A 21,071-nucleotide genomic window follows, 5' to 3' on the forward strand; every position below is an offset into this window, starting at 1 on the left:
GGGGCAGAGAGGGGGGGGGGTCAGTGGCATGGTCGACAGAGGGGCAGAGGGGGGTGGTTCAGTGGTTGGCATGGTTGACAGGTGGCCATAGAGGTACATAGGGGAAGAGAGAGATGGCAAGGATGGCAAGGAACCTATAGGAAAATATCTGGACGTTTTTTTCTGATCAGTTTAACTCATGTCATATGTTATGTTCTTAAGAATCTGGTTCTTTGATGACTATCTCTTCTCTATGTAGATGTACAATGTGTAAAATGATGTCATGCTTGTACTTTCAAACGTTTATGTTATGTATGGGAATATGGTTGAGGTTGATGGTTTTGTTATTCTTTCTGAAACAGAGTGGATTGGCTGGAATGCAATCTGTTAATGGCATAGATTGCCTTGATTGACTGATCAGACTGACTTTGCCATAGAATTTCATTTTAAGACTTGTCTTTTGCTTTGAGATCTTGAAAAGGGCCATTAAAATATCCGATCTCTGGTATTGTCTGAGAAAAATGTGGTATTATGAGTCAGTAGGGTTTGAGTCAATGTATAGGAGTATCCAATTAATCAAAATGTGTCCAAGTGGGTCAAAAAACTCCACCTGCAGACAATGGAACAGTAGCAGTGGTCACGGGCCTACAAAATGAAAGCGCACAGGTCACTACAAACAGAGAAAGTGGGGAGGGTTAGCCGTCTCTGTGGAATACTAATAGCAGCCAAAATCACAGGGATGCACAGAACACTCAAAATACACAACAAAGTCAAATCCAATTACATGTAACGTGTAACTTTTCACAGACACAGTAACTACACTAGCAAGAGAGGAAGAGAGGTTTAAGGTCTACGGCTACACGGAACACACTCCAAGAGACAAATCTACCTCCGACGTCGGCTGATCGTCTTCACCCTAAAACAATGGATAGTGATGATTAGCATTTAGCACTAAGCATAGCTGCGCTATTCTTTAGCATTCTATCTTTACTAAGGCTATCTGGGGGAAGAAAGGGGCAAACGTAATAGTTTATGTAACCCTTTCTGGCGTTATCATATCTTATCAGGTCAGGTCAAGAAGCAAAATGATGTCAGTGTGTCATGCATGTTAGAACTACAACTAATTGATAAACATTATAGTAGTCTATAGTAGTACAGTACGTGTAGAGTATTTAGGGATTGTAAAGAATGGGCCGCTGGCTCAGTTAACCGCCAGCAAATGCAGCTTGATGCAAAAAGAGTTTAACTCTGAATATTTCAACAACAGCGCCCCTGGGACCTCCGATCTAAACACCACCTCATAGCGCTTTTGCCTCTTTCTGCCCCATTAATTGCCTTTATTTGATGCTCTTTTATTTTATTGTATCGTCAACTGCCATTCCAATACATCTTGAAACAGTTCTTCAATTCTCTCTCAATCTTTCAAGATCGGTTGGCCTAAGGATACAGTGCTCTGATAAAAGAAATGAAAAACAACCATATAGTTTTGAGGTCTATCTTTTAGGAACCCATAGGGTGCCTAGTAGTAGTTCTATTGATAAGACATCAGTTGGGCTTCATCTTGCATTGAAAGCCACAGTAAGGCAGCTGAGCAGAAGGCAGTGGGCAAGCAAGCAAGGCACTGGTTGGGTACACTCCTCATATCGCCAGAGGGTGAAGGATGCTTCAGGACAGTAGCACACACACACACACACACACACACACACACACACACACACACACACACACACACACACACACACACACACACACACACACACACACACACACACACACACACACACACACACACACACACACACACACACACACACACACACACACACACACACACACACACACACACACACACACACACACAAACAAACAAACAAACAAACACACACACACACACACAGCTTGGCATAAGCGTGTGGAGGCATGTGGGCTAAGACATAGTGCATACGAGTCCACCAGTGGCAGTGTGCCTGGATTAAAAACACCTCCATACTGGGTGACCTATGACCTTAGAGGGCGTGTTTGAGCCCAGGCCAGTGCTGGCGGGCAGACAGGCTGATAGATGGCTTCTGCTGCTGGCATATTCATTCCAGGTCTTCCAAGTGCAAACCAGAGGCGCTGTTGTTACACACAGTTAAAGCTGCACTACGTCATATTTGTTACACACAGTTAAAGCTGCACTACGTCATGTTTGCTACACAGTTAAAGGAGCACTGCGTCATGTTTGCTACACACAGTTAAAGCTGCACTACGTCATATTTGTTACACACAGTCAAAGCTGCACTACGTCATATTTGTTACACACAGTTAAAGCTGCACTACGTCATGTTTGCTACACAGTTAAAGGTGCACTACGTCATATTTGTTACACAGTTAAAGGTGCACTACGTCATATTTGTTACACAGTTAAAGGTGCACTACGTCATGTTTGCTACACAGTTAAAGGTGCACTGCGTCATGTTTGCTACACACAGTTAAAGCTGCACTACGTCATATTTGTTACACGCAGTCAAAGCTGCACTACGTCATATTTGTTACACACAGTTAAAGCTGCACTACGTCATGTTTGCTACACAGTTAAAGGTGCACTGTGTCATGTTTGCTACACACAGTTAAAGCTGCACTACGTCATATTTGTTACACACAGTCAAAGCTGCACTACGTCATATTTGTTACACACAGTCAAAGCTGCACTACGTCATATTTGTTACACACAGTTAAAGCTGCACTACGTTGTGTTTGTTACACACAGTTAAAGGTGCACTACGTCATATTTGTTACACACAGTTAAAGCTGCACTACGTCATATTTGCTACAGTTAAAGCTGCACTACGTCATATTTGTTACACACAGTTAAAGGTGCACTGCGTCATATTTGCTACACACAGTTAAAGGTGCACTACGTCATATTTGTAACACTCAGTTAAAGCTGCGCTACGTCATGTTTCCTGTAACAACTTGCTATGTCCGTTATGTCTTGCAAATGTGGCAACGGTTAGTCATACTCATCCACATCGTGTATAAAGACCCTAGGATTGCCTAACTCTGCTTTGCCTTAAACACCACTGGCAACTCATTATAATGTCAAAAAGCATATATCAGATGTTGCGACTATAATAATAATAATAATAATTAATTTTATTTTGAACACACTTTTCACACTTTTCATTCCAAAGAATCTCAGAGTGCCTATAATGCACAGCCCACCGTTCAGGCTTTTGCTTTTGAAAGGTTAGGAAAATAGGACATAAAATGTATATGGGGTTTCTTTTCACATTAACCATTCAAAATAGGTTTCTTTGAGGATTTATACAGTTTGCACAGTGTAGCTTTAATGTCACTCCAAAAGCTGTGGAGGAAGGAAAACACTGTCTTTAATCTCACCTTTTCATCTTCGCCTTCTCCCTCAACCTCCTACAGACAAAACAGAAGGTTGGCGAAGTCGTTATTCATTATTGTCACCAGTCTATCATTGTTCATCATTTGTGTTCCTCATAAAATCTCTCTACGTGATTTTTTGCCAAAAAACGATGCACTAATCTTTGTCTTTATGTTTTCTATACATTTATATGCATAGAAATATGTCAGCCACTGAATTGATTAGATGTTATAATTGGTACAAAATAGATCACCAAACATGGGAAGCATGTTCTTTACAAGAAGAGATTTACCTGGGGTTCCTCCTCTACTGCTCCTCTTTTCTAACAAAAAAGAAGGAGACAGGATAGTTGAATTAGAAACAGCAGGGGATGGCTCGTCACAACTTGACACTTAAAAAGGAGAACCTTTAGAGACTCCTCTCGAGGTGTATCTACCGCAGGACATTGACACTCACATGTCAAACAAACTATCACTACACACAAAACAAACTACACAACTACCACTGTGAGCACAGTGCGACAGACACTTCAGTGAGACCAACAGAGGCGGTATCATCCACGGGTCAACACGAGGCTGCAAACAGGAACACTGGTGAGGTATGGAGTTAGGAGGAGGTGGGGACATTTTATGGGTGCGGACCAGGGTAGAAAGTTAACAACATGAGTTACGACAATCAAACAGTTCTAGACTGGTAGAGACGAGCCTCAACACATCAGGACATGGAGAAGGAAAGGGGGTGGGAAGCCACTAGTCTAGGGTCCATGATGCAGTGGAGATGAGGGGGGGGGGGGTACAACAGCATGTGCCGGGGGAAGGACACACACCTTCAAGACAAGACTGAAAACGGGAAAAAAACGAGATAATCAACAGGGAATGTGCAATGAGAGGAATGATTAAAAGGGAGAGATGACATGTAAAGGAGAAGAGTGAAGTGAAGGAAAGGAAAGGGGGGAGTGGGGTGGAGTGGAGCGGAGGTGCAAGCCTGGGGCGGTAGGGACAGAACACAAGAAACACCAGGAGGAGGTTCGAATGGTTGGGACCAATTACACTCTCGTCTTCCGCTTCGTCTTCCGCTGCCTCCTCCTCTACTTCCTCCTCCTCTACTTCCTCCTCCTCTTCCGGGGCAGCTTCTGTTGTCTCTTGCTCAGCCTCTTCTGCCTCGACCTCCTCCTCGACTTCCTCCTCGACTTCCTCCTCGACCTCCCCCTCGACCTCCTCCTCTTCAGCTGTGTCCCCTTCAGGGGCAGCCTCCTCTGACTCTACAGGAGCCGCCGCCGCCTCCTCCTCCTCCTCTGTTTTCTCCTCCTCCTCCGTGACCAGCTCCTCGTCTGCATGCACATCTCCATTGCACTCCTCCGATGGCACTCCTCTTTTCTGGAGGAGGTGGGCCACGGCGCAATACCCCCACGCAAGGAGAAAGAAGTAGAGGAGGAGGGAGAGGAGAGAAATAGATTCAAACGTTAGAATATAAACATGAGCATGGACGTTGTGTGTGTGTGTGTGTGTGTGTGTGTGAGGAGGGGAGTGGAGTGATGATGCTAGTGGGAGGTAGAAAAAGGAGGAGAGTTTGGGAGAGAAAGGCGATGAGTGCAAACAGCAGGCCTAGAACAGAGACTCCTCCGAGAGGTGAGAGAGGTGGGGGGAAAAGAAAGCATAAAGACATGAACTCAGACTTTATATTATGTCTGTGTGTGTGTGTGTGTGTGTTTACAGTGTGCAGGTATCTGTGTGCATGTGTGTGTGTGTGTGTCAGTCTTCCTGCCGGTCACACATCAGACAGCTGAGGAGCACCCACTGGAAATACTCCATTACTAATATGATCTGCAGCCATGACACTGGAGCAGTGGAAGGAGACTATTCTGAGAGCAGGTACCTCAGCGAGCACATCTCCCTCTCTGCGTGACAAACACACTGGTTGTGAGAAATAAACTCTACTAGGGAACCATTATCCAGCACGGCAGCTGGACTGGAGAAAGACCTCTGTGCTTACAGCAATCCCATTGTCTGTGCTACTGATGTGATTTAAAATATGTATGCATGATGACGTTATATCTGTATGAAAAAAAAAACGTAAGGTTTGATATTAGCATTTACTCTACATTTAAACCTCTTAAAACATGTATTAATGTTCACAGGAGTTATAGCATGCCTCAACAGCTGTACAGCACCTACTTCACAGACATGCTAACAAAACATATATTCTATTGTCACACACACACACACATTCATATCACACCACAGTTAAACGCTCTATGTCAAACGTGTAAAAAAAAAAAAACATGCGGAAACTATTAGGCACAACAAACAAACAGCTAAACACACAAACAAAAACTGCACCCATCACGGCAGAACACAGAATACCGGAGCAGGATAGTTAACTGAATGAGAGGGGGAAAAAAACACCACACGTGTCTCTGGGATCAAGCAAGACTGGACAGAGAAGGAGAAAGATAAAAAGGATGATAAACGAGTCAGGGAATTACTGTCGAGTCATCATCGAGGGGTTCTCCAGCGTCTGTTCCGTTCTGGAGAACGGGCGTTTGTGGCGCCTGCTGAACTTCCTGTGCCAAGAGTTTAATGGATTAAACCAGACGGATTTTCAGGAGGGCACAATGGATTGTTAGAAAAATATCAAAACACTTGCTATATATCGAATTCGATTATTATCAGGTTTGAAATGTTTCGACCTAACTGTTCATTTAATTCCCTGACTACACTGCCTAGTTAAAGATGCGGTCTGTGATCCTAATCCAACATTCCTGCTTAACATTCAGCGAAAAGCTTCTCACGGTCCTCTAGCTGTCTGTTCAGTGTGTGCTCAAGCAAACGTCGGTGTTCGTACCCAGTCCTGGCTCTGTGCGGTGTTTATTAACGAAACACAGTGGCTTGGGCGAAGCCGTAAACAATTCCAGCCAATTAACATGTTGCTTCAAGAGCAAAGAAGGGAGGGTGTAATTTGATTGGATGTTGATGGAACTGGAATTATTGTTATTATTATAGGTAAAGATGTACTGCTCTGTATCTACAACTCACTCTGATTGTGTACTAGGTCTGTGCTTTATTAATATTCTATTAATGTTGAGCCCAAATCTTAACAACCTTTTGCCAGAATCGTGAACTGTGCCTTTAACACAGGCCTAATTGACAGTCACTATCTGTACTTAATCTAGGTCAGGCCCTATCCACAAACGCAAAACATTTCCCTAAAACCTTCCAGTGTGTGCAAATGTGTTCAGGAAGGAAGGAAGGATGTCATCAGTTCACCAATTAGAGGAGGGTGTCCAGAAGCACATGATACACATTGTAAATTGTGTCTTTAGTGTAGAAAACATTCTTAACGCTTGTAATACAAACACTTTCATACATAACTGTTTTTATGTTAGCGTACGAAAGCCTTGAATGTCAAAGAAAAATAGTTGTGACCGTAGACATTTAAATGAATTTACATTGAAACATTGAAACATTCTTAACGCTTGTAATACAAACACTTTCATACATAACTGTTTTTATGTTAGCGTACAAAAGCCTTGAATGTCAAAGAAAAATAGTTGTGACCGTAGACATTTAAATGAATTTACATTGAAAAAAATATAAGCATGCGCTGCTATGCTATGCTGCGAATTCCATCCTTGGAAAAAGCAGAAAAATCCAAAAGGTTTCTTTCATTGTCATAGTAGACTAAATAGTAAACTCAGCTCACTGGATGGCAGTACTAGGTTCACCTTTCCCACCACATCATTATTCTACTGTTAACTCCTGGCTGACCTGTTGGTTTCCATAAGACAACTAACCTACCACTGCAGTCCAAAGGATTTAGCTTTGACCAAACTCAGACTAGTTTCTTTGTGAGTTTGCAAATCAGAGTCCTCAATATGACCCCGATAGAATGTCAATTTAGCAACAAATAACAAAATGACATCAGTGACACTGTAAGAAAATATCATCTCAACCTTAAAGCCTTCTGGAGGGGCGATCCCCAGGAAAGTGTAGACATCGTTGTCTTCCTTGGCATCGAAAAACGTCTCGTAGTCCTGTGAAATTGAAAAACATTAATATAAATCCCTTCTCTGATTGAGTCACCAATCCTTAATCATCCATGACGGTGGTAATTTAAAAAAAGTGAGGGACTAATAAGAACTACAATGGATTTTTCTTCCTTCAAATATGTCAACTACAGCAATGAAATTTCTTGAATGCATTGTATCCCTTAATCTATACTATATATGGCCCTAATCTGCACTAAAACTACTAATTAGAATCCTCAATAGAGATGCACCGATGTTTTCAGATTGAGTACGAGTATGAGTACCTACATTCGTGTACAGACACAGAGTACAATACCACGACTCAATAATTTGCCTATGCCAGTGTTCTATCAATTTCTCTTACCAGACAAGTTATCCTAACTTAGATAAGATCGGAGGCCTGAGGTGGGACATAGCCACCAGTCAAAGGTAAAGGTTTAGGAACAGCTTCTGTGATAGGAAAGTGGGATTTTTCCGACCTTGAGACCCTCGGACTTGCATTAAGATGAGACAAACACTTGTGGACATGATTTTCTGTTATAAGGCCTCAGATTCTTTCCAGATTCTGCCTGTGTGCTGTGTGTGCTGTGTGTGCTGTGTGCTGTGTGTGTGTGTGTGTGTGTGTGTGTGTGTGTGTATATGTGCTTACCCCGCAGTAGCTCTCCTCGTTAAAGATCTGTGGAGGAAGAGGAATGCCGTTTGCGGGCTTCTTCTCTCCCGGCACGTTCTCCCTCATCCACATGCGGTTGTCCTCGCTGCAGGCGATGTCCAGCTGTGTGAAGTCAATCTTGAGAGCTTCAAGAAAGCCCAACACATCCTGCTGCTTCTTCTTGATCTGGGTGCATAACAGGTGTGTCCATTACGGCCCATGAAAATGCGAAATACTAAATGTAAGGCTACTTTATGGGAACTATACAGGATTAAATGGAATAAGTTGAATGTCTTCCATCGCACATGTACAGAGATATATTTTAATGAACTAACATGAATTTTAAACAAAACATAAGATTAACTTTATAAAACAAATATCAAACAACCTCAGCATATAATGTATTGACATTGTTAAATACGGTATAATGCTTTTAGTGCAAATGCTTTTTGGTGGTCATAATTACTTTTGTTTGTGGTTTTATTATTATTATTTTGTATTATTATTATTATTATAATTACTACAATTATTATTATTATAATTATTGAAGTACAAACACAGTTGGTAGATATTTACATTTAAGAAATCAGCGTTAGAGCTGGTGTTATTTATTTAATAAAGTATGTTCTCGAAGTTTTTTTTGCTGTTGCAGGTTTGGAATGACAGCGACACTGCCGAGATATATAAGGAAACTGGCAGAGTGGCTTCTTGGCTACACGTCTGACCCACAAATTAGTGGCTCAGCCTTGTACTGACAAAGAAAGGTTTCGATGTGCCCTATTTTCTTCAGATTAGGCTGCGTTCCAATCTTCAACTTTTGCCAAATATACCTAAATCTGTCTCCATGCACATTCCTGCCTGTTGTCCAAATGAGATTTAAAAAAAAAAAAACTAAATAAAAGTTTCCAAACAAGTCATGCGTTTGCTTACCGCTGTCGATCCTGAAGAGGAGGCTAGGAATACTTTAATAACCATCTTGATGTTAGACTGTGATTTGTGAAGAGCTAACTAAAGTTCTCTTAGAAGACACAGCCTGTAGCCTTCACTCTCGTTAACCGAAGCGCACAGGGTATAGGCTACACCGCAAGCATCAACCACACCAACGAGGCTATTTTTGTCCCCGCGCACATCTCTGTGGGATTGGTGGGTTTGGTTCAGGGGTTCGCTGTTGACCAAGTGATTGGAAACTTCAGCTGTCTGTTGACTTTGGGGACACCAGGTTAGTCTGCAGCTACGTAGCTCATTATGCTTATAAGGACAGAAATAGCCACCAGTGGTCGTGAGTGAACAAAGACGTCGAGTTCGTCAAGTGTTAAGTTGCAACGATGTAGCACTATGCCTAATGTAACCAATGTTCTAAGTCACCACCAACACGTTTCAGTGTAACAGCTACATAGAACATTACTTACCGTTTCCTTAAAAACTATCTAACTGGGGGAGGGAATTCAACCAGGCTTGTTTCAGATTTTGTTTCGCGACATGACGATTGCCGCCAACTACATTTCCCATGTTGCCTTTACCAGAACGCGATTCTTGTTGCTATGGTTACCAAAACCATAGCATAGAATTTAGGTTAATCAAAACTACTCTCTCCGCTAGGTTGCCAAAACAGCGTTGACCAGGTGAAACTATATCATAGATAACTTTACTTTGTATATCGATAGCTGTGTTGTTTAAAACATTGCACATGGTTGGTTATAGTAGCTACGGCCATTCATTATGCGTTAAATATCTGTAACTTTATAGACCACTGATTCATACAGTAAGCTAGCCTGCTAAGTAAAGTTGGAAAATGTCAGCTGCAGTTAGATATCTGAAAACCATTAATTTGGCTTTCATTTTGTGTGGGTTTGGTCAAATTCCTGTATTTTCATCTGATGGCTAACTAAATTAATAAGACATGCACTTTTATTTTTTTAAAGATGTCTTATCAACAATTGGATGATGCTGGTAGTCAAGGATGTGCACTCTCCTACAGTAGGTCTTGCACGCCTTCGGATGAATCCACCTCGTCCAACAAGAGAAGAGATCCTAGTGCTGATAGCAGCCGAGGGAATTCTCAAGCATCCTACTCTCAGTCTGACTTCGAAGATGAAAAAGTAACATCTTCCGTGCTCGAGAAATCCCACGGCTTACTAATAAGGAAATCTCCCAAGAAAATGAAAGGTTATTACAAAGGTAGTAAGGCCACTTCTATATAGAAAAGGGCTTGGGACAGAGTCTATCTAGGGTCAGATATAGGCTATTATTGTATGAGGAATTATTGAATTGAATTCATTATTCACCGTTCAAGTGAAAAAACACGTGGTTGTTTAAAAAATAATAATACCATATTCCCTTATCTACAACTGTTGGACATTTTGACAATGTATCTTAAGGTTGTAATGTTGAATTTAAACTACTTTTTGTGCTACACCCTCAACATTCTTTCCTAGATCTCCATGGTCACGCTATTACGCCTCACTTTCCCCTTTCATCCTGTTAGGTCAAAAGAGGTCTGGTGTGCAGCATCCACGTCAAAAGATGAACCTCAGACCTGGCCGGAAAGCCCCCCTGTTCCCCCCGATCAAGCCCCTGGATGGCGTGTGCCAGCGCATCGCCTCGGCCCGCGAACACCGCATCAAGAACCTGAGCAACCAGGTGTGGGAGCTGCAGCAGCAGCTAAACGGCGCTTCGCAGGAGAACCGGCTGCTGCGTCGCGTGCAGAACCGCCACACAGCGGCGCTGCAGCAGTTCCAGGACTCCCAGAGCGGCTTGCCACAGGTACGTCTCTCATTCAAACCCGTGTATGTCTGTTCGCAATGGTGGGCAGTGGTAGCATAGGCGGTTAATTGGAAGGGGGGGCTTGGGAATAGGATGGTTTGAGCTCAGCAAGTCATGGTTGCAGGGTGAACTGTATTTGAACAAGACGCATGACCAACCTGCGATCGCTCATAGTGGCAGACAGCAGTACACTAAAGCCTCTGCCATTGCTAGCTAGATGTGAGGCATTGGGTGCACTTTGAATACTCTTTGTTGCAGAGTTACGGAAAAAGCACTCAGTAATTTATTTGAGATACAAAGTGTCCCAGGTATGAGCTGACTTGTATGAGCCTGGCCCTGGTCTGCTGAGCTCGAGAGGTGCCATATCTGGGCTGGGTCCAGTGCAGGCTCAGGGGCCGTTTTGGCATGTGCACAGCTTGTCACAATGAGTTTCCATGTCTTAATTCCATGTTTTCATTCCCTGTCTCCATGTCATGATTATATTTCTCCATGTCTCCGTGCCTCCTTGTCTACATTCCATGTCATGATTCCATGTCTCCTTGTCTTGATTCCATGTCTCCTTAATGTCTTCATTCAATGTCTTCTTGTCATGATTCCATGTCTCCATGCCCACGTCTCTCCACGGTGGCGGGTCAGATTCTGCTGAAGCACGGGAACGAGGTGCATGCCCTCCAGGGGCTGCTGCGGAAGGTGCGCGCCCAGAGGAACAGCCTGGGGCACCGCCTCACCTCCATGGAGGAGCACCTGCAGGAGACGTCCGAGGAGCTGCACAAGCTGCAGCTGCTGTGCCAACGCCGCGGCCTAGGGCAGAGGGAGGAGCTGGCACAGAAGCTCAGCAAACTCAGCCTGGACCTGGACCTCAAGAACAACAGGATAAAGGTGAGTAGGGGACTGGGTGCGTGTGTGTGTGTTTGTCTGTGTGGGTGTGTATGTGTGGGTATGTGTTTGCGTGTGTGTGTGTGTGTGTGTGTGTGTGTGTGTGTGTGTGTGTGTATTTGTGTGTATTTGTGTGTGTGTGTGTGTGTGTGTGTGTGTGTGTGTGTGTGTGTGTGTGTGTGGTCGGCCTGGACCAGGACCTCAAGAACAACAGGATAAAGGTGTGGAGGGGACTGGTAGTGATGTACAGTGTGTGTGTGGTTGTGTGTGTGTGTGTGTGTGTGTGTGTGAAAGGACAGAGAGTGTAAGCGTGTCTGTGTGTGGGTCTAGCACTGTGTGTGTTTGTGTGTGTGTGTGTGTGTGTGTGTGTGTGTGTGTGTGTGTGTGTGTGTGTGTGTGTGTGGTCAGCCTGGACCTTGAGCTCAAGAACTGGAGGTCAGTTGTAATGTGGGAAGAGAAGGTTGTGTATATTGTATGTCAAGTGTGCTTCTAAATGTCTTTCTGTAGCTCAGCAGTTGATGTTACTAGTGGGATTGTGTTTGTGGGTCTATTGGATTATACAGTTTGTTATGTGATGGAGGTGGTTGAGTAAGTGCCTTATTGATTATGTCTTGTTGTTTGATGTTATGCTCCTCTGTTCTGTCCGTATTGCAGAAAAGCTTCTGATTGCCTTTAAAATCACTGATTTTCTCAAGAGATCAGACAGTTCCAAAACAGTCATACAATAGCCTTGTCATTAGATGGCAATGATGTAAAGTGTTGTTCACTAAAAAAATGATTGGAAGATTGAATCACAGATATTGATCTTTACATAAACCTTGCGTTCTGTGTTCCAGGATCTGGAGAGGAACCTTGATCTGAGTAATGCATCCTTCACCCGCCACTTGAGCACAGAGATTAGGAAAACTGTTGAGGCTCGAGATTTGTCCAAGTTACTCCAAGAACAGATCGACCTGCTGACCCAAAAGATCAAAGTTGGTGTTTATGTAACCCTCTCTCTCTCCACTTATTCAACGGCCCGCTGAAACTCTGCGTTGTGTTGTAGGTGATCTATGTTGGCGGGTGGTTGGGAGTCCAAAGTATTCGAAAAGGGAGACGAGGAGGAGGTTTCTTAATGGTGGCTATCTCGTTCATCTAGCACACACATTCAAGTCTCATTCATCGCATCTCTGACATCAGAACTCATGAAAACTTACGGTCACCCGAGGTACAAAACACATCAGAGCAAACAAATTAACATTTACAAAACACGACTGCAGCGCTGCCTAGCAGCGTGGCACATACACTTCCTTACATTTACAATGAAATCTGACTTACAAAATGTCTGCAAAAATGTATGGCACATAGTTGTTGACAACACTTTGGGATTTGAAGATATAGTCCTCAGTTCTAGCAAAAGGTTGTTGATATTTGAGCTCAACATCCAATCAAATTACACCCCTCCCTTCTTTGCTCCTGAAGCACCGTGTTGATTGGCTGGAATAGGGCATGGCTCGGTCTGAGCCATTATGTTTGTTTCTCATTTACAGAGCCAGGAACGTGCACCAAGACCTGAGGGTTTTGAGTGAAACGTCAGCACTTATAAAAAGGACAGAAATGTCATGTTTCAGCTCACAAAAGCATATGATTAACACACACACAGACTTGATTAAAGTCAGAGTTTCACATTTCTTTATCACACACACAGAACGGAGAGCCAGAGGGCCATGAGTTGCAATAAGCTGAATGTGACGGAAAGTGTTTTGCATTCGAAATTGTGGACTGTGCTTTAAACACTGAGTGCTGTAATTATCTGCCGAACACATTTTCTGTTTCTTCTCTTCTCCGTGCAATCTTAAAAAAACAGGAAAGGGAGCGGGAGTTGGAGATTCACAATATCTACTCACACCGATTCCCAAAGGCAAAGAAAGGTAATGAATATACCTCTGTTCTTTAGCATTAGGAAGTAAATAAACCTCTTTTAGTCTGTCTCCACATGACCTTAAAATGGGACGATGGACCAAAACGAAAATACTCTACCTTAGCTTTGGAAGGTAAGGGCATTAAAGGGATAGTTCGGTTTTTAAGACATGAATCTGTATACCTTCCCCGTCACCAGTGTCATGCAATCATGCATCACTTACCCCCGACAGCGTCCTGTGAGCAGAGTTCTCGTCCAGTTTTGGTCAAACCGAAAGTAGTCCGGCAGGTTTCCAGACCCAGGAAAATAAAAGGTTTCTCTTCCCAAAACATTATGTGTTCAAAAGAGTGATATATTTGCATCCCAAAACCGTTGTAGTGCAAAAAGTCACACCTCGTTATCACTTGGCCCTATTTTCAATACGCTCGATACTGCAGAGTCTACGGCAGATACTACTAGAGAGTCTACCTGTTTTATTTCGCGAAAGTTGATTCGCGAAAGTTTGATTCACCAAAGTTGCCTGAGAGAAACGTCCATCACAGGAAAACGATGAAAACTGAGACAACATTTGATAAAATTGACATAAAGCATCGTTTTTTTGTGATGGACGTTTCTGTCAGGCAACTTTGGTGAATCAAACTTTCAAGAATCAACTTTCAAGATTCAAACAGGTAGACTCTCTAGTAGTATCTGCCGTAGACTCTGCAGTATCCAGCGTATTGAAAATAGGGCCAAGTGATAACGAGGTGTGACTTTTTCCACTACAATGTTTTTGGGATGCAAATATATCACTCTTTTGAACACATAATGTTTTGAGAAGAGAAACTTTTTATTTTGCTGGGTCTAGCAAACCTGCCGGACTACTTTCGGTTTGACCAAAACTGGACGAGAACTCTGCTCACAGGACGCTGTCGGGGGTAAGTGATGCATGATTGCATGACACTGCTGACGGGGAAGCCATACATATTCATGTCTTAAAAACCGAACTATCCCTTTAAGTCTGACTTGTTTTTTTCCTGGTTGAAAGACACTGAATTTGACCTGTATGACTTTGAGAAAACAAAAATATTTGTTTTCTTTTCTTCCGCCCAAAGAAGGAACAAATATATTGATGTGACTGTGTACTGTGATCCCAGGTGCTGATGTGTACTGGTGAACTTGTCCTTCTTATCTCAGGAACTAAAGAGACCAAATCCATTCAGACTGAGGGCTTATCACCTCTTCCTTTGGAAGGTCCTGCCTGTAAGCTAAAGATCGAGTACGAGAGTGAGGAGCATCTAGGGAATGAGCTGGATAAGCAAAGAAGCAACAGGAACAGGGTACACAACTTAGCTTGACACAGAATGGGGTCAAAGTTCACAAGTCTGCATTAGAGCTGACCACGAACCGGCTTGGATGGAAGGGGGATCAGATCCAGATTTGTTACACCGCCAGATGTTTGGGAATAGAATTAAGAATTTAGAATAATTCAAGAATTCCACTAGGAATTCCACCGGGGTCAAAACACATTGATGCTTGATGGATGATACTGGCAGAAAAAAATGCAAGAAAAACAATTGTCTTTGAAAACATTTTGGGACTGAAATGAGCCATTGCTGCATCTGTATTGATTGTGTGAATGACTTTGTTCTCAGGAACGCTGTGCCATTGATTTCAGCAAGTCAGAGAAAGATCACAAGGGGACGACTGACAGCCTTACAGAGGACAATGAGTCAGGCCATGGTGCAGCCGTTGATGCTGGTATGTCATGGAATGTGCTGTTAATTCAATAAACTCTAACCAGATCACTGTAATGCAATATGCAGTGTGCCAGCTGACAGTGCTGTTAGTGGAAAAGGCTTCATTTTTAAAGTTTTATCCGCTTATAGCAAATAAAGAAAGATAGCTTGATTCGTGTAATAATTTAATGGATAAGGCTCTGTACTTTAACAGCATAAATCATTGTCCTCGATTATAGCAAGATAGCATAAAAGATTTAATAGAATATACTTTATTAACAAAACACGTTGCATTTTTACATGATGTACATTGGTGTTTTCAACTTACTGTGATCACAAACATTAAATACATGGGAACAAGATCATTACCATTATTGGGTGCATGCTTTGCCTAATTGTCTTTCTATGCAGCCACTCAGAGTACAGAGGCAGGCGGCATTGAGGATCAGCTGCAGCTCGAGGGTGATGATGATGATGATGGTGATGAGGAGGAGACTAACGAGACGTCCGGTCTACCGTGGGACGGCGACAACGGCCTGACCAGCCCTAGCCAGGCCGAGACGAGCCTGGAACTGGACGACCTGCTGGACGCCAACTGCCTTTCCGCCAACAAGCAGACCACTCCCCGCATCCGGCGCCACTACACCTTCAAAGAGACCATCCAGAACCTGCACAGGGGTCGGCCAGCCTACGGGGCCCTGGGCCAGGGTCTCCAGAAGGGTTCCAGGGCCCCGGCCAGGACGGCCCCCCACGATGGGGACAGTGCCTACGAGCCCTCCTTCCTGTCTGAGCCGGCTGGAAGAGGGCGCCTGGCGGAGGGCACGCACCACGGGGAGGACCCATGCAACCGCAAGAGCAGCCTGATGAGGGAGCTGTTCGGCCAGGCAGACGCGGCAGAGCCCAAGGCCGACAGGAGGGCCCACGCCAAGGAGCCGCCCGCCACGAGCTCGGACTTGGACCGCACGACCGCCTACGTGCTGGGAGACACGGCGCCTCATATCAGAGACGGGTTCATCATATTCGACTGAGATTTTTAACTGCCAATTATTTTTGACAAATTTTCATAATAAAATATATGTTTTCAGAGACACATTACCTGGGCCTTGTTATTTTTTCCCATTTTTTTATAATATTAATAGTATATAATATAACTAACAAAAGCACTTCTCAATGTGTTTACAAGTGTGCGAAAATGTTAATTTTTTTTAAGGATTTGTATTGATGAAGCTTAGAAGCTAGAAGTTAGAAGCAGCCAGAGTTAGCACTTGGCAGGTGGCATAACATGGAGGAGTTATTTTGGGTTTGAGGACACTTTGATGTTATGAAACTCCATAGTGCCACAAGCCCTTTCAGACGTCATAGATTTGAGTATTTGATTACACAAATAAGCTGTCAACAAAACAAATGTATTTGAGAGTTTATATCGTATCAGTGACTAATGTAAAGGTGGATTTACCGAGGGATACCACTCTCCATAATCATAAACATCAAAATGAGTTTTTAAAAGAACAGAAAAAAAGGCATGAAGCAGATGTGAATTACCACAAACCAGAACGCTGTCAGAGTTGTCATGTTTTTTCACTGTGTGTTATGAAACACACCCACTGAGTCAGTTATCAATGTCTACTATATGATGACAACCTAGACTAAGTTATAGCATAACCTTGTGAGCACTTGTGTTCATGTGGAAAAGCTACTTGATATCTTTTAATTGCAGACAAATAAGTTGGCCATCGAAGAACAGTTGGGGAAATTGGGAACATTGTTCATGTCTACTGTTACCTATGTGTAAAGTAATATATTATATATATAACGTGAAAAAGCCTGTCTTTGACAGATGTTCTGGAAGTTGGCAAGCTAGAATACTTTGACATAATTTGTAAAATCTTCTGGATTTAGCATACATAAAGCCTACATCAACAGGGCATAAATATAGCGGAAGTGGCCAGCCTGTGAACTAGAGCTGAGCTGTGGTTAGGTTTGGCAGGTATCTTAAAATACCATAGTCATACACCAAATACAATAAGAGTATGTAACGTTGTGCGATGTCTGGCTGATGTGCCTCTATAGTTCAGGATGGACACTGTTCACTGGACCAACGCCGGGTGAGGAAAGGGTAGAGTGAAATCCTTTGTTGGGAAAAGAGGGCTGTCAAACCTTTACCAGGATAGGGCACAGACTTTAATGCCAACATGATGTGTAAGTCTCTGTAGCAAAATATGATTATCTACAGTGTCAAAAATTGGCCAGCCAACAGTCAGAAAAAGAATAATAAATGTTTTATTTAGTGTTTCAGAGTTTTCTGACTAGTGCTTGTAGTTTGACATCACGTTGCACATGTGTTCAACACATCAAACACTTGACCACAAGAGAAGGCTACAAGGAGGAAGTCGTGCACTTCACATGAAGTTTTCGTCAAAGATGGAGATGTCAAAGGCTCTGCTCACTCTAATCTCATGTAAGTGTCATTTCATTTTTCTTAATGTGAATGTTGAAGAGAGGAGAAGTAGAAAGCGGATGCGAAGCATTCTAAACCAGTCTGCTGTCAAGAGTTACCATGTTGGTTTGTCATTCACTATTTGTTATAGGCAGGAAATTCACTTACCTGGTCACCTGTCATAACTTTAGTCAGTTGTCATGACATGCTGTCCGATGAACCTAGAACATGCTATGACATAACCTTATCTATGACTATGCTATGCTATGCCATAACCTTCTGAGTGTATATCAGTTAAAATGAGGGCAATGTGTCATTGACATCAAAATTGAACGTAGCTGCTACAAATCTTGATGAACCTCTATCAAATGGCCTGAATGCAGGTGTTTTGTATCTGTATTTCAGTGTAAGAGAATACAGTATATTCAATAGAAATTCACAATTCACATTGCATTTACATTCTCAAGTACATGAATCACCTCTCCTCTCCTCCTCCTGTCTCTATAGTGGTCCTGGTTCTCAGTGTCCCCTCACTAACTGGTAAGTGAAGTTTTTCTCCATTGTTCACATTCACCCAAAAGGTCTTTTCAATCCTACTCAGATTTGCATAAGCCTACTGTATTGAGATAAAAATAGTAAACGACTCTCTCCCCTAGGTTTCTACAAACCCTCCATCCAACTCATGTCTGGATACTCAGTGGTCTCACCTGGAGAAACTGTTCAAGTCAGGTGCTCTTGCAGGGTACAACAATCCAGCTATCACTACCCTGCCAACTACATAAGGTTATACAGAGATAATTCTGTCATGCTGATGAAGGAGATTTGTTATGCTGGGAGGAGCGTAACATTTACTCTGCGTAATGTGGATTCCTCTCATGAGGGCCGTTACACATGTCGTGAATACCCCAGTAGAACTATAAGCTACTACTCACACAGCCAGCCCATAAGCATCACTGTGGGTGAGTAGAAGTTGTCAGACTAGCTTGCCACCCCGAAATAAATATAATTACATAATAACATAATAATAATAGGCTACCCTGTTAACCCATCTGTTAATTTAATTAGCTATAAGATTAAAAACATGCTTTTGAGTTTTCATTAAGCTTTCTCTATATTGTTTTGTCAGGCCATTAGTAATTATGATATTGTTATATTTGGTAACGGTAACACTCCACTAAGAACAATGAATGTCCCACTGATGACCTGTCCCCTTCCTCAGTGGTCCTGATGCAGCCCAACATCTCTCTCAGTGCCCCAGATGGGGGCCTGTTCTGGGGGCCCCAGGGGCCAGAGGTGACCCGGGGCCACAGCCTCTCCATCATCTGCTCTACTGGACCACAGTACCGAGGAGGCTCCTTCCACCTCATCTTTGATGGGTCTAACACGACCAGGACTGAACTCGCTGTCAACCACTTAGCCTCCTTCTACGTCCCTGAGGCAGATTACTCCCACCAGGGGAACTACAGCTGTGTCTATGAAGTCAACGTGTCCAGCCGTGCCTTTAGATCACCACACACGGCACTGCTAACGATCATCATCAGACGTAAATTGGAAAATTATATATTATATATATCTGTTTGTTGGCTTGCTTTTGTTCTTGATTGTTTTGATTGTTCTTTGCTGTTACAATGTACTGTTCTTCCTCCAGCATCCCTGGTTCCCATCATTGCATCCGGAGCGATTTCTGGGTTTTTCCTGCTGTTGGTGATCCCTGTCATCTTCTGCCTGGTGAAGAAAAAGTGTTTGAGCGACACCCCCCCGAGGAACAGTGGTCCACAGAGTGAGTCTAAAACCATCGTCTCATTCAACAAAAATACTCTCAGTTTACACATCAGTAGCAATGTGTAATAGCTGTTATTGTAACACTCATTTTTAGATAAAAGGCAAAACAGATATTGAGTTTTCAAGCTGTACCTATCTTAAATCTTTTTTATGAATTGGCATTTAATGCTTTGAAATATTGTAATACTAATATTAAAAATAACTGTTCGCTAGTAAGACCGAACTTGCCCCTGAAATGCTACTTAACCAAAACCATTTTTTCCACTTGTACATAAACCATGTATGCAGTCTCCATAGAAACAGGCTCTGTGAATACAAATGGATGTCATAATGGGCCTGGTGGGTCTGATGGAGATCAGAACATCTACATGAACACATGGGTGCCTCTTGACCAGGGCAGTCATGTTGAAGATGCCCACAGTGACGTGGAAGAAGACTATGTGAACGTAGACAACACGTGGAGTGGCTCAGCTACCATAGAAAATGACTATGATGAGGACTGCATCTATGAAAACTATAAATGAGGCGGTTTCTGGTATATTTTGATTGAATGTAATATGGGGCCAAATGTAACCTCAGCTCTTCATGATTACAGTGCAGTTTGGGAACAGTTCACTGAATTTGTGGATCTAAACGTCAGTGCAACTAGTGGGGACACATTTAGCTGTCCTCTTCAAACCGATCACCAAAATAACCAATATCTAGACCAAACTCACCTGTACATAGAACTACACAAAGGACATCTACCAGGCACATCAACTCGCCATTGCCGGACTTACCACACAGTACATCAGGTGGCAGCACCATGAGCTTGAGTTGATCAACCAGAGTGGATGAAGAAATGTAACGTGAGCAACTTTGACTGCAGGTGTCAGGAGTGTGGCAAGACTCGGCTGAGTTGAGTGCTTTAGATAGAGTTGATGAATCTGAGAAATGAAACTTCCCCACAGATAAACACCTTATTATAGACACAGCCTGTGATTCTGTGGACAGGCTGTTGACATTTGACCTCAGTAGCCAGTCAGAGTACACCACTCCCTTCCATTCTCCTGAAGCAACGTGTTGATTGGCTGGAATTGTTTATGGCTTGGTCTTACACGGTTTGTTTGTTTCCCGTTTACATCGTTAGGACTGTGGATGAACACCAGAGGTTTTTTTTTCTTAAGGACAGTCATAGAACAGACAGACAGCTGGAGGACTGTGTGGACTGTTGGGTTGCTCACTCTACCACACGGTACATCAGGTGACAGCACCTTTAGCTTGGGTTGATGAACCAGAGTGGATGAACACAAGGGTTTTCTTAAGTACAGACATAGAAGTACAGACATAGACAGCTGGAGGACTGTGAGGAGATATATTTGCTGCATTTAAAAAAAAAAGTGTATTGGATTAGTCACAGACTGTGACCTTTGACCTTTGAGGAGAGAAGAGGAGAACCCTTTAGACAACTGAGTGTCATATGACTCCATCAAAACATATAACTTAGCTACTGGCTTCATCCAACTGTTTAACGACTGAATTAAAGTTTTTTTTCAAATGTGCATTTCAGCCAGGATTCTGAATA

At 42.9% G+C, this 21,071-nt stretch overlaps 2 protein-coding genes across 8 annotated transcripts in view; one reads left to right on the forward strand and one right to left on the reverse strand.

Moving 5' to 3' along the window:
- The window catches only part of sh3bgr (SH3 domain binding glutamate-rich protein), a 21,138-nt gene extending 12,019 nt beyond the window's left edge, over window positions 1-9,119 (reverse strand). For 4 of the 7 annotated variants that reach the window (XR_013968774.1, XM_080844805.1, XM_080844803.1 and 1 more), the window contains exons 1-6: window positions 8,962-9,119; window positions 8,032-8,217; window positions 7,308-7,388; window positions 3,648-3,677; window positions 3,361-3,390; window positions 869-895 (exon numbers count right to left, since the gene is read on the reverse strand). Coding sequence is in view for 6 of the 7 variants with exons in the window: in XM_080844805.1 (XP_080700931.1) it covers window positions 869-895; window positions 3,361-3,390; window positions 3,648-3,677; window positions 7,308-7,388; window positions 8,032-8,217; window positions 8,962-9,006 (399 nt within the window). In the remaining variant the exon portion in view is untranslated. The remainder of the gene's footprint in view (window positions 1-868; window positions 896-3,360; window positions 3,391-3,647; window positions 3,678-7,307; window positions 7,389-8,031; window positions 8,218-8,961) is intronic. The other 3 variants (XM_080844807.1, XM_080844806.1, XM_080844804.1) reach the window with 1 other exon arrangement.
- A 391-nt stretch (window positions 9,120-9,510) lies between these two features.
- LOC308369992 (lebercilin-like protein) lies at window positions 9,511-16,316 on the forward strand (the record flags this gene model as incomplete). Its single annotated transcript, XM_080844551.1, has 9 exons — window positions 9,511-9,540; window positions 9,930-10,209; window positions 10,517-10,794; window positions 11,431-11,673; window positions 12,507-12,644; window positions 13,517-13,580; window positions 14,747-14,889; window positions 15,205-15,310; window positions 15,700-16,316. 9 exons carry the CDS (start codon window positions 9,511-9,513, stop codon window positions 16,314-16,316), a joined length of 1,899 nt encoding a protein of 632 aa, XP_080700677.1.
- Between the last annotated feature and the right edge of the window lie 4,755 nt (window positions 16,317-21,071).

The sequence above is a fragment of the Sprattus sprattus genome, assembly GCF_963457725.1.
Source record: "Sprattus sprattus genome assembly, chromosome: 9".
Lineage (NCBI taxonomy): Eukaryota > Metazoa > Chordata > Actinopteri > Clupeiformes > Clupeidae > Sprattus > Sprattus sprattus.